At 57.2% G+C, this 11,850-nt stretch overlaps 1 protein-coding gene across 1 annotated transcript; it reads left to right on the top strand.

Annotated features, from left to right (window-relative positions):
* Positions 1–3,648: 3,648 nt before the first annotated feature.
* On the top strand, positions 3,649–11,743 carry CDC42EP1 (CDC42 effector protein 1). Its single transcript, XM_021554032.3, has 3 exons — positions 3,649–3,862; positions 7,346–8,229; positions 9,251–11,743. The coding sequence occupies exons 2-3, from the start codon at positions 7,785–7,787 to the stop codon at positions 10,045–10,047; spliced, it is 1,242 nt and encodes a 413-aa protein (XP_021409707.3). The 5' UTR covers positions 3,649–3,862; positions 7,346–7,784; the 3' UTR covers positions 10,048–11,743.
* The last annotated feature ends 107 nt before the right edge of the window (positions 11,744–11,850 follow it).

An 11,850-nucleotide genomic window follows, 5' to 3' on the forward strand; every position in this document is an offset into this window, starting at 1 on the left:
GGGAGGCAGCCCGCCAACAAGCCTGGGAACTCATCCGTACCTCCTCCTGGGCTTTGGCAAACCCCGAGGCTTTGAGTTCCCAGCCCTGCTCCCAGGGGAAAAGCACACACTCCCCCCTTTGCAAATCCCACAAGCAAGACGTGGTCAGTCCCATTCCTTCGTCCTCCCACTGCTCCAGGGGAGGGGAGGAGTTGGTGGGGAAAGTTAGAAGTGGGTGTTTACAGGGTTATCCACCCCACTTCTAGCATGAGTGCATCTAATCCAATGCTTCTGCCTGCCTGATGGTGCTCACCACAATCTCCCCACTTTCCTTCCCCAGTGCAACACAAAGATTCTGGGAACCAGACCACTCTGGTCCCTTTCCCTGCTTATCTCAAAGGCAACAGGCATGGTGTGGGGGACTTGCAACAAAAATGGGTTGAGCCTGGCCAAGCATATCTGGGGGTTCAGCCAGAGGAGAAATCACCCCAGTGGAGAAACTATAGGGCATGAGGGGATCCAGTGCCTACAAAGCCAGAGCTGGCATCAGGCCAGGGATGCTCTTGGCAAGACGCTGGGTGCTTGCACCTATCCCTTGCCCCAGGGTGTCCCCTCCTGCCACCACTCTGGCTTGGTCACCCTAAAACCGGCTTTGCCTTCAGCTTATCCCCAGGGCAGCGAGACATGGACTGGAGGCAGCACCGAGGGCCATGGGCTGGGAGCAGTGAGAAGGGACCTGACAGAACCAGGGTGAGAGGGAGCTGGATGAGGCCATGCCTGGTGGGGCAAGGGAGCTCTCTGCACCCCCATCCCCATTGTGGCAGGGTTCTGTCCCCCATCCCACTGCTTGCAGTAATCCCCATACCCATGTGGTATGTGCCCTCATGGCCCCAAGAGAAGAATGGAAACATCTGGAAGTCACCTGCAAATGAGCAGCACTTTCAGTTAATGAGGAAATATGAGCCAGAGACTCTGGGCAGCAACAGGATATCTGCTTCTTGTGCACTGAGCAAGGCACCCCCTTCCCACAGAGCCCCCTGCCTGCCCTCCCTCCAGAAAGTTTCCAGCACTGCTGTGCTCCTGGAAGTCCATCCCTGGAAATTTCCCAGGGAAGGAGGGCAGGTGGAAAGGCAGCAAACTGAAATAGCAGGGAATATAAACCCGTGGGTGTTTATGTGGAGTGGATCCTATCACAAGTTGGGATGCCTTCATCACTTTCTCTTGGCTTCTCCCAGGCACTGGGGAAACGGAGTAGAGGGATTTTTCTTTACTGGAGGGGAGTCCTGTATCAGCCTCCTTCAGGCATTGAGTCTGTGAGTGGAAGTGAGATAGGATGAAGGACTGAGCACCAGGAGGTGCGGCAGAGACTTCAGCCCTCCCACATCTGTCCATTCCTCTCTCCCTCCCCATCACCTTCAGTCACCCATAAGACCTCAACCCTGTGTTGGAGGGAGGAGTGCTGGGAAGATGAGGGGATGCAATTTGCATAGCCTTGTCTTTGATGTTGTGCAAATCCTCATCTGGGAAAGCTGCTGGGCCACTTGTCTGCTCCATGATAAGCCCAGTAGCCAGTCTCTCTGTAATGGTGAGACTGGAACTGCTGCCTGGGGCTTAGGGTTACAGATGGGATGAAAGGTTGGGGTGACTGAAGGTAAATGAGGTAGGTGGGCTGGGAGGGGTCCAGGCATAAGCTCCTACCCACGACATCCATGGGTGGTTCAGTGACTGCAGCACTGTCCAGCCTCACAGCCACCTCTCATTTATCAGCCAAGATGGATAAATAGGCTGAGAAGCAGGATTGTATGGATTGAGTTTCCAGGCTGTTGTATATGAAAGAAGGGGGTGTAACCAAGCAGCCAGAGGCCAGGATGAGTACTGAGACCCAGAGATGGCACATACCCTGACTCTTGAGGTCTTCAAAGCACCTCCGTGCTAGACGTAGAAGTACAAAAGTCAGAGCTTGGCTGGCATGGCTGCAAGATCACAGGTTTGGGGAAGGATGCTGAAGAGAAGGCATTTCCAGATGCTTTCCTGGAAATGAAGCCCATTCTGGCCCGGAGCACAGAGATGCATGGAGTAGGAGTAAGAAGGAGGCAGTGGAGAGCCAGCCCCCTGCAAGAAGCGGAACGTGGCCCCTATCCCATCTGGAAAAGATTTGTTCTGCATTCCCCAGTGAAGGTGGCTGCCATTGCCCGGGCTCTGCTTCCTGACATAGCCCCTGCTGCAGGGCACAGGGATGGGGGTGAGGGAGAGCCCCTCAGGCAGGGTGGGGAAAATGCCCTGGCAGGCCATGGGAGGAGACTCAAAGAAAAGGTCTTTTCCTGCCTCTCCCACCACCCCCATTAGCTTCCACTGAGCAGGACCTAGGGGAAGGAATGCCTACCATACCCCTGGCAAGCCAGGAGGATGCACTTCATGATTTCTCCTTTCCTCACTTATGGCAAAGTTCATCTATCAGAGCTAAGCTTCTATCTTCCTCCAAGACACAGACCCACCTAAAGTACCACCAACATATATACACATGTGGTCTTAATTCCTAATGGAGAAATTTTCCACAGAATGCAGAAACTCCAACTTCCCTTTTTCAGAAGAGAAGCCACAGAACAGTGCCAAACCCTACTAGTGCTACTTAGCAAACCTCTGAGCAATAAGGTGCTCCTGCCTGTGCACCCCAACACAAGCAACCTGAGCCTAGTGAACGGCCAGGCTCCATTTTGACATCTCCTCTGCAGACATCTTGTCATCCCTTCAGCCAAGCCCTACTTAACCCCAACAAGTCTTGTCTCGCCTTCACCAGCAGAGACACCTCCCTTCTCCTCAACAAGGCCCTGAATAGGTGCTATGTGTGGCCAAGTGGTCCCCAGCAGAGCCACCAAGCCAAGTCTGGAGGCCATGAGGGTCACCAATGGCACTTATGATGCTATACACCCACCAGGAGGTTGCCCCTCATTGGCACTGATAGGGTCTCCTGCCCTGTGACCATCAAGGGATAACACATAATGCCAGAAGGATGTGGTGTCCCACATGTGGGCAGAAGCTCTCCCTGGTGCCACCAAAGAGCACCTCCTTGCATTTCTCCACTGCCACCCCCTCACCCTGGTGTGGCACGCTGTCGCTGGCATGACGCTTGTCCCGATGCATCAACACTTGTCCTGAGCCTGTAACAAACACCAGCCTGGCCCACATGGCCTTCAGGGAGGCTGCCATCCTAATGCCCAGCCCAGTGCTACCCAGAGGTCCCTGTATGACCACCCACCCGCAGACCCCAGTCGTGACTGGAGTGCTACACCACCGGGAATTTCCTATCCAATATGGATCAGGGGACCCTATGTGATGCCCGAGGGGTCACACACACAGAGGGTTCAAACCCCTTTCCTTTGCCCTGCTCCTCTAACCAGGTTAGACAGCGACCTGGCCTTCTCCCTTCCCCCAAACCCACTGGAGCAGGCACCGGGAGCGGGAGGCAGCCAATGCCGGCAGACGGGAAATGGCACCGGGGAAGCGGGGAGGAGGAGGGGAGCGGCAGAGAAGTTCCTGAAGTTTTCTGTCCTGGATAGCTGGAATAAATCTCATTTTCTCTGGTCTCCTTGCCGAGTCGAGGATTGGCTCGGCAGTGCTGCAGCCCGCCCTCCTCCTTCCCACGTCCCCTCCCCGCCAGCTTCGCTCCCTCTCTCCCGTGGCATCAGGGCGTCAGCCTGGGAGAGCCAGCCTTGGGGGGACAGCCGTGGGAAAAGGAGGGGGGCAATGCCTCCCCTTTCTCCCCCACTCCGTTCCGGAACTCGGCGCCGGTAATCCTTGGAACAAGTTACAGGGGCCTGTGGAGAGCGTCTCGCAACTTTTCGTCTGGAGGACGGGGAAAAATAATAATCCTGGTTCGAAAGAGGTAAATCCTGAAAGTTTTGGTTCATCAGTTTGTAGAGCTGGGGGTAGGGGGGTGTTGGGACAAGAAGGAAAAGGGTGGAGAGGGTGTTTGGAGAGGGGAGAGGCGGGAGAGGTGGCAAGGCGATAGAGACGGGAAGGATGGTAAAAAAGAAAGGGAGCAGAAAGCAGGAATGCAACAGGAAACTGGGAGAGAGGAGAGGGGACACGGGACGGGGGAGGGGGGGAGAGGCGGGAAGGAAAGGGAGTGAGAAGACGGTCCCACGGATGGGGGAAGGCAAGAGGACGCTTGTCTCCCAAACCTTGCTCTGGGTACCCCTGAAAGCCCCACAGGCTCTCGGCACCTCAATTTTAGGGGTATGGAGGAAGAAAGGGAGGCACTTTTTCACAAGTGGGCAGGGAAGAGATGGCTGGAAACTGCCCACCTCCATAGCTCCAACCTCCCTCTATGTCCCAGAATGTCTGCTCGGAAAAATATCCTTGTTATACAGAGATATCACTATGTATATATATAGCGGCCAGAAGCACAGGAGTCAGATTTAGGCGTCTGCCTACTGCCCGGCACTGCTCCAGGGAAGCTGAAAGAGGCCCAACCCAGCCAGCCAAGCCCCTTTCCCCCTTCCCCAAAAGCCTGTCTCTGCTGCTTTCCTCATCCCAAAGCAGTCACCCAATAGGGGAACTCTGCCTCCCTTCCTTCGGGGAAAGGGAGGTTTTTCATCACTCAGGAAGGCTGGGAAAGCCTTCCTGGCCACCCACAGCCATTTCCACCCGCTCTTCCTGCTGTTGAGACCACCCCAAATTTCTCACTCCCTTTTGCAGTATGTCCCCTTTGGGAGAGGGAAGAGGCTGCTTTCAGCAGCTCTATCCAACTAGACATCTGGATTATTTTCCCCTCCTTTCTGGTTTCCGCTCTTCCCAGCAAGCTGAACAGCTCTGGCCATTCCCAGCTAGCGGAAAACCAGTGGCAACCAGCTGAACTCAGGGGGAAACTGGGGAGGCCAGTCTGGGGGGAGGAGGAGGAGGTGGTGGCTCTTTGAGGCAGGGGGCTTCCCAGAGGAGGAAGACAGGAACCACAGAGAATATGCCAGGGAAGGGGAGGTCATGGTGGGCTGTGGGCTTGCTGTGCCAGGAACTGGTGAACACCAAGGGCTGCCAGATGGAAGCAGTGGCACCCAGACAGAGAGATGGCCAGGCAGAGGGGTCCCTTTGCCCAGTGGAGGAAAGGACAGCACACAGGTCACCCTTTGCCCACAGAATCACGAGTTTCCCTGGCGTGGAGAAGGCTGTTTGGGTGAAGTGGAGGGCTCAAAGGGGGCGGGGAGCCACACCAGGGGCAGAAGGAAAGAAGGGAAAGGGGGAGGCTGGAAGGAGGAAAAGCCCAACAGGCCTGCCAGAAACCTGCCATCCAGGTAGGGTTGGGCACCAACTGCTTCACTCCCTCCCTCCTCTTCCCAGTGCTTGCTGCCTGCCAGCAGGCAAGGAGAGCCAGGGGCCAGGAGTTGCTGGCTTGGTTCCCTGTGGTGACCAAGAGACAAGGAAGGAGAAACACTTTCCTCCACCCCACTCCCTCACTCAGTAGTTGTCCAGATAGGGAACAAGGGGATGTTCTCCCACATCCCCCACCTTTTCCTTGTCTCCCCACCCCATCCCAAGGTGTGATGGTCCCCATAGGGGTGTGCAGGGCAGCTGTGTTGTGTGGGGGATCTGAGGCAGGGTAGGAGGGTTCCCCCTCAGAGCAGCCCTGGCTGGTGCAGCACATGCTAAAGGGGACAGCCCCCACTTTGGGTTTCTCAGGGGCTCCAATGTGCAGAGGAAAGGGAAAACTTGAGTGCTGTAGCTCACCTAATCCCCACTCCCAGAGTCATGTGCTTTCCTGGGAGATCCTGGGGACAGCTCAAAAATACGGTTGCATCTCTCTCCCTGTGGTCCCAAGACCCCAGTTGTGCTGCAGGGACCACCCCAGTAGTTTCTTTTGCACTCTAGGAGAGCCCTGACCCAATAGCTATGGGTGGGCTTCTGCCACAGAAAGGAAATAGCTCCTCAGTTGTCCCCTCACCCCAAATCTGCCATGTGCCTGGTTTGTCCTGGCTGCAAGGCAGCACTGCATGGCGTCTGTGGGCAGAAGGAAGACATGAAATGCATGAGCTGGGGGTCAGCAGAAACCCAACCTGCCACCATTCTGTCCCTGTGGCCACCAGCCACTGCCACCCCAGGAGGCACTGCCACCTTGGGGAGGCAGCCAATGGTGCTGGGCGCTGCTGGGGGAGGTTTGTTTTCCTTCCCCCAGTCATTAACCCCTGGCAGATAAGAGAGGCCCCGGGTGAGCAAACAAGGCTAGGGCAAAGCAAAAATGCATCTAGCCAGCCAGGAAAGCAATTTCATGTCCAGGAGTCCCCTTCACCAGAGCCTTTTCCATCGTGGCACTGCCTGGCTGCTCCAAGGCAATGCACAGACAAGGAGGAGAGGCAGGGAACGTGGCAGGGGAAGCCATGCAGCAGTGGGGGTCCCAGCACATAGAGATCAAGAGATGTGAGGTGACGAAGGAATGCTGTCCTCCACAGCCAGCCCTGCTGGAGGGACTCAGCTCTGTCCTGATGCTCCAGCCGCAGAACTGAGCCCAGGGAAGGATACACCCCCAGCTGGCTACTCAGGCCAGTGACACTCTGAGATGCCCCTCAACCAAACCCTCTCCTTTCCCCAACCCACCCTCTTGCACTTGCTATGCCCACCAACAAGGGATCTGCCCATCTGAGAGTCCTCCCCACTGACTGGGAGGTCATCACCCTGCCGTGCATCCAGCTGCTGCTTCCTGCCTGCCCCTCAGTGCCTCTGGGACCCACCCCAGAGTGGGTCTGACTGCAGGCACCCACCCCACCTTCTCCTCCAGCCTCAGGCAATCACCTCCTTTGCCATGCCTCGGTTTCCCCTGTCTGCAGAGCAGCTGCCCTCCCCACACTGCCAACTCCCTGCTTCTCCAACATGTCTGCCAGCACCCGGAGACCCAGCCAGTGAAGGACAAACAAAGCAATATACAAATATTGCATTTTTGCTTCCCACCACTCCTCCCCGAGAAGCACATGGGCCCCAGGCCTCACCCTCTCCTCAAGGGTTCATCTGAATAGCAAAAAGGAGGGAGAGGTTTCTCACCCCAGGAGCTGGGGCAGCCAAGCAGGGCATTGCTCTGGGAGGAGGTTCTGCCTCGGAGGGAAATCCTCAGCCTGTGTTGTGGCGTGGGTCTGGCAAAGCTGCTTTGCAGACGGGAAACTAAGGCGTACTGAGGCAGGTCAGCAAGGTGAGGAGACATGTTTTTGGAGGAAAGTCTTTTTCTTCCTCCCCAAAAGAAGGGCCAGATAAAGGGGCAGCCAGTAGCAAGCTCACCACTGCCTTATGCACCACATTTAACCTCCTCAGGGAGTTCTGTGGATACAGCAAATGGGATTGGGAAAATCCTGTCCAAGGCCTTCACTGCTCATCTTGCCTTGTTTAGGTGGCCAACAAGGGGACCAATGCTCTTGCCCTGCCGGTCCACCTGAAGCTCTCTTCATTGCCTGCTGCCCCATCCGTGACTGGCTCCACTCGCCCAGTGGCAGTAGAAGACAGTGGATTAACCCCCAGGTCCACAACCAGACACAGCTTCCAGTGACCTCCGCAGAAGGGGGGGTGACCTAGACACCCCCTGGGGACATCTCCGTGCCACCACTGTCCTCACCACTGAGGACGTACCCTCTGAAGGTGATTTCATGAGCGCAACGTAGTGCAGGGAAGCAGGAAACCTGCCGAAAGCCAAAGTGACATGAGCTGTTATCCCAAGAGCATCGGAGCAGAAGCACTGGGGAGGCTGGGGATGTGACAGACCACCCCAGTACCGGAAGCCTGGTGAGGGCTGATTTTTGGAGCTTTTTCAAAGGCAGGGTGAAGGGTGCAACATGAGCCTGGGCAAGCTGCCGGTGCTCAGCTGGGTGTCGGGCTCCCATGGCAAGCGGCGGCTGAAGTCGGAGCTGACGCCGGACATGATCAGCCCGCCGCTGGGCGACTTCCGGCACACCATGCACGTGGGGCGCGGCGGGGACGTCTTCGGGGACACCTCTTTCCTCAGCAACCACGGCGGGGCTGACACGGCCAAACACAACAACTTCTTCACCCGGACGCTACGGCACGTCCGCCGGACCCCGCTGAAGAGACGGGGCAGCGGGGGCCAGGTAGGGGCCTCGCCCGCCCCCCCGGCCATCTCGCCCATCATCAAGAACGCCGTGTCGCTGCCGCAGCTCAACGAGGGAGTGTATGATGGAGCCGGCGGCGGCCGGGCCTTGACCAGCAAGTTCTCCTTCAAAAGTGCCTCCAACAGCTTCTCCAAAACACACCAGGCCTACGGTGAGTGAAGTGCAAGGCAGAAGCTGGTGCCCAGGTACTGAGCATCCTCTGCAGCCCTCCTGCATTGCTCTGTGCCTCAGTTTCCTCTGCAGTGAGGAGCTTAGGGTTTTAAGGAGAGATGGGATATTTAAGACTGCCCCATCTTGACAATCCTTCCAAGCAGATAATCCTAACCTTGCTCTGAACCACGGTCCTTGCTCCTGCCCTTGGAAGGTCTCCCAGGGTGTCCCTCAAAGCAGGGAAGGGATGGTTTCTCTGTTTCTGGCCCTGTCCTGTAGCCCCATACAGCTGTCAGCCTGTAAGACTCCTGTAAGGAAGCACCCTCCATGTACCCTCAGTCTTACTACACCTTTCACTTGAGCAGCCTCCCTGAAGAAGCCAAAAAGGTGCTGGGACAGTGGAGCAATTCCCACTCCAAGGCTGTGAGGTCAAAGGGACCCACAGCATGGCCTTCCCCACCTCAACACAGATGCTCTAACCCTGTCCCTAGCTTTGCCAACCTCTACATCTCCATGTGCTGCTCCTTAGGGATTCCACCACCCTTCTCCATCGTCCACATCCCTCCCTGCCAGCCAGGGTGTGCTTTGGGGAAGGGTTGTGGGAAGGATGGAACAGGACATCTGTGTGGCTCCTCTCCAGCCTCATAGCACTGGGCTGTGCTCAGCTTTTCCCTAGGGAGGGAGGTCTGGAGCAGAAGCGGGGTTGGATCTGGGGTGCCTGCAGCAGCCGGGGGAGGTGGCCGGGCTCAGAGGGAAAGGCAGGCTGAGGCAATGCTGCCATCTCCTGGTCTCACCTGCCTGGCTATGCCCCCACTGCCATCTTAACGAGCCCAGAGCCCACCTGGAGACCCCCTGCTGGAACTCTGGGCTTTGGAGGTGTCCACAGAGACACTGACCTGTCGTTTAGAGGCCAGTGCCACTGACAGGAGCATGACCTGATCCACTTTGTCAGCAGTGTCCCTTTTCCCCTGTAGAAGTAAGTCAGGCTTCCTCCCTCACCAGCCATACCTTCTGCCTCACAGGGCTGGAGTCCGGATTTTGTACCATCCCTCGTGTCCCTCGCTTGGAAAAGGCCCAAGAGAGCACCTGTCCTGGGGAAGATGAGCTGGATCGCTCCGACTCCCTGCTGTCCTTCCGCCTAGACCTGGGGCCCTCCCTGATGAGCGAACTCCTCCAGGTGATGAGCTTCTCTGAAACCAATGGCAGCAAGGTGGGGGAGGATGGCCCACACCTCCTGTGCGAAGAGGGAACCAAGGACAGGGTTCCTCCAGCAGTTCATGCATCCTATGAAGAGGACAAGGCAGCATCCAGCTTCTGGGACCACTCCAGGCAGAGCAACCTGTCAGGGGCCAGCTCACTGCCAGGTCTGTCGATCCATGCCAACGGAGAAGCACATGCCATTGAAGGCGCTGGACCAAACTCTCTCTGGGTTTCAGGGCCAGGGGCGGTGTCCAAAGGGTCCCCATGGCAAGGCCACTGGAACGACTGCACCATTGAGGCTGGAGAATTTGACCGAGCAACCCAGGTCCTGGCCCGCCATTACGGTGGGACCAGCACCCCACGGAGCTCGGAGAAAGGTGAGGGTCCCCGGCAGGCCCGGACACAGACCCCGTGGGAGAGCCCCAGCAGCAGCTTGTGGGGATCACAAGTGACAAGGGAGAGCCGGTCCCCCGAGGCCAGCTGGAACCAAGGAGAGGAGGAGGAGGAGACCAAGCTCTCCAGCCTGCAGGAAAGCTACAGTGGTGCCCGAGGGGGCCGCAGCAATTCCTTCGAGTATGCCGATGAGGAGGAGGAAGAGGACGATGAAGTCAAGGTGTGAACAGCCATCCCACCCATCACAGGCCCCACCAGAGACACTGGTGCCGGGTCTTTGCCCTCCTCCCTGTGCCCTACCTGCTGGTGCCAGTGTCACCAGCAGACCCAGTGGATGACCTCCTTGCCAACTGGGGGCACTGGGCAGGCCGGGGAGGACAGGAGGAGAGCCCATGTCCTGGGGGGCTCCCTGGGCTGGGCCAGGCTGCTGCAGAAGGCCAGTGGGCTCCACAGAGCCAGGCATAGCATCCCTTCTCCAGCCTCATGGCCATTAGACATCAAAGGAACATTCCCATGTGCCAAAGGAACCCCAAATCCTTCCTACTCCATCCCATTCTCCCCAGAACCCTCTCTCTCAACCCTCAGCCTAGCTCTACCAGCACGTCTGGGGACATACTCCATCCTTCCACTGACGTTCCCAACCATCCTCTGCAATGGCACACATGCCTCCCCAGAGATATTCCCACTGATAGCTCTGGCATGTAAGGGACGGGGTTTCCCCGGCTCCAGCTGGTGCAAGATCCTTCAGAATAGCATATCTATCAGGGGAAGGTCAGCTGGGGTTTCAAAGGGCAGGCAAACCCCACAGAGCTGAGCTTTCTCTTTTCCCTACCCACCCTGAAAAAGCTGTGTGCTCAGTGTTCAGGAGGTGAGAGCATGCACAGAAATAATCAGGAACGTTTCCACTTGCCTCCTGCTGCTGGGCATCACTTAGGACAACTTCCTTCCTGACCCCCCCCCTCCCCTCAGCAATTGAGCAGCAATTGAGCAGCAATTGAGAGGGGAGAAACTTTTGGCTGACTGGTGGCAAAGGCAGGTTGTCAGGTCACCAAATTCTGCAGTTCAGGCCCTAAAAATCCCTTCTTTTCCCCCTGTCTCAGAACAAGGAGACTCCTCTGCAGCCACTCGCTTTGTGCCACCATCCTCGTGGTGGTGGCACAGTTTGTCTCTCCATCCTTGTCCCCCTCCCCATTCCCCACACACACGCCCCTCTTTGCAGCACACCCCTTCCCAAGGGTCATGTGGACCCTGGCTGATGTCCCTCGCCGAGTGGCCGTGGGTGACACAGCCGCCCTGGAATGAGCTGCCCCCCACGCTGGCCCATGTGCAAACTGGCCCTCATAGAAGCGCCTTTGTGCCGTGGTGTGGAGCCAACATGCTCGGGGGCTGAGGTCACTGGAGGGACCCTCACAGGACCCCCCTTGTTCTCTGGGACAGGAGGGGGTGTGCAGTGGGAGGAGATGCTGGGCCATGGCTGCAGGACTCTGCTCTCACACAGTGCACCCACCACCCGGCTGCTTTTGCCAGGAAGCTCTTCAAAGCAAGATAAAGAGCTGCAGGGTGTGCGCATGCTGCATGTGGAAGTGCCACTTGCAGCCAGGCCACCAAGGTTAAGGGCAAGCCCATGTTCCCCAGCCTCCCCAAGGGGCTGCCTCATGCCAGCCACCAGCAACAAACCAGGGCAGGCACCAGCTTCAGGAAGTCCCCAGGTCTGGCCACTGGCACCCAGCAGGATCAGCCTTACTCTCCCTTGCACCTTCCAGGGTGTGGACCTGGGCTCTCAGGATGAGCTCCCCTCTGCCCTCTGCTTCCCAGACCATAACACAAGACCAAAGACCCATATCTGTGGAATTATCCTTTCTGCCTTCCCTCTGTATTCCATGCACTTATTATTGTCCTTATTAAAACAGTTTTGATACTAACTTCTCTGGTGCGTCCCCTTGACTGCTGTGATCTTATTGTCTTCCTTGCTGTGTCTACTGAAGCCCCAGCACCAATCCCTCCATTTTGGCGGTGAGGAAGTGAAGAG

This window comes from Lonchura striata, chromosome 1A, assembly GCF_050655825.1.
Source record: "Lonchura striata isolate lonStrDom1 chromosome 1A, ASM5065582v1, whole genome shotgun sequence".
In the NCBI taxonomy this organism is placed as follows: domain Eukaryota; kingdom Metazoa; phylum Chordata; class Aves; order Passeriformes; family Estrildidae; genus Lonchura; species Lonchura striata.

Bases quoted from the DNA above. Each gene is read 5' to 3' on its own strand.
- CDC42EP1 (XM_021554032.3), top strand. From the start codon at position 7,785: ATGAGCCTGGGCAAGCTGCCGGTGCTCAGCTGGGTGTCGGGCTCCCAT. The intron at 8,230-9,250 runs GTGAGTGAAGTG...TCTGCCTCACAG, and splicing joins CAAAACACACCAGGCCTACG to GGCTGGAGTCCGGATTTTGT.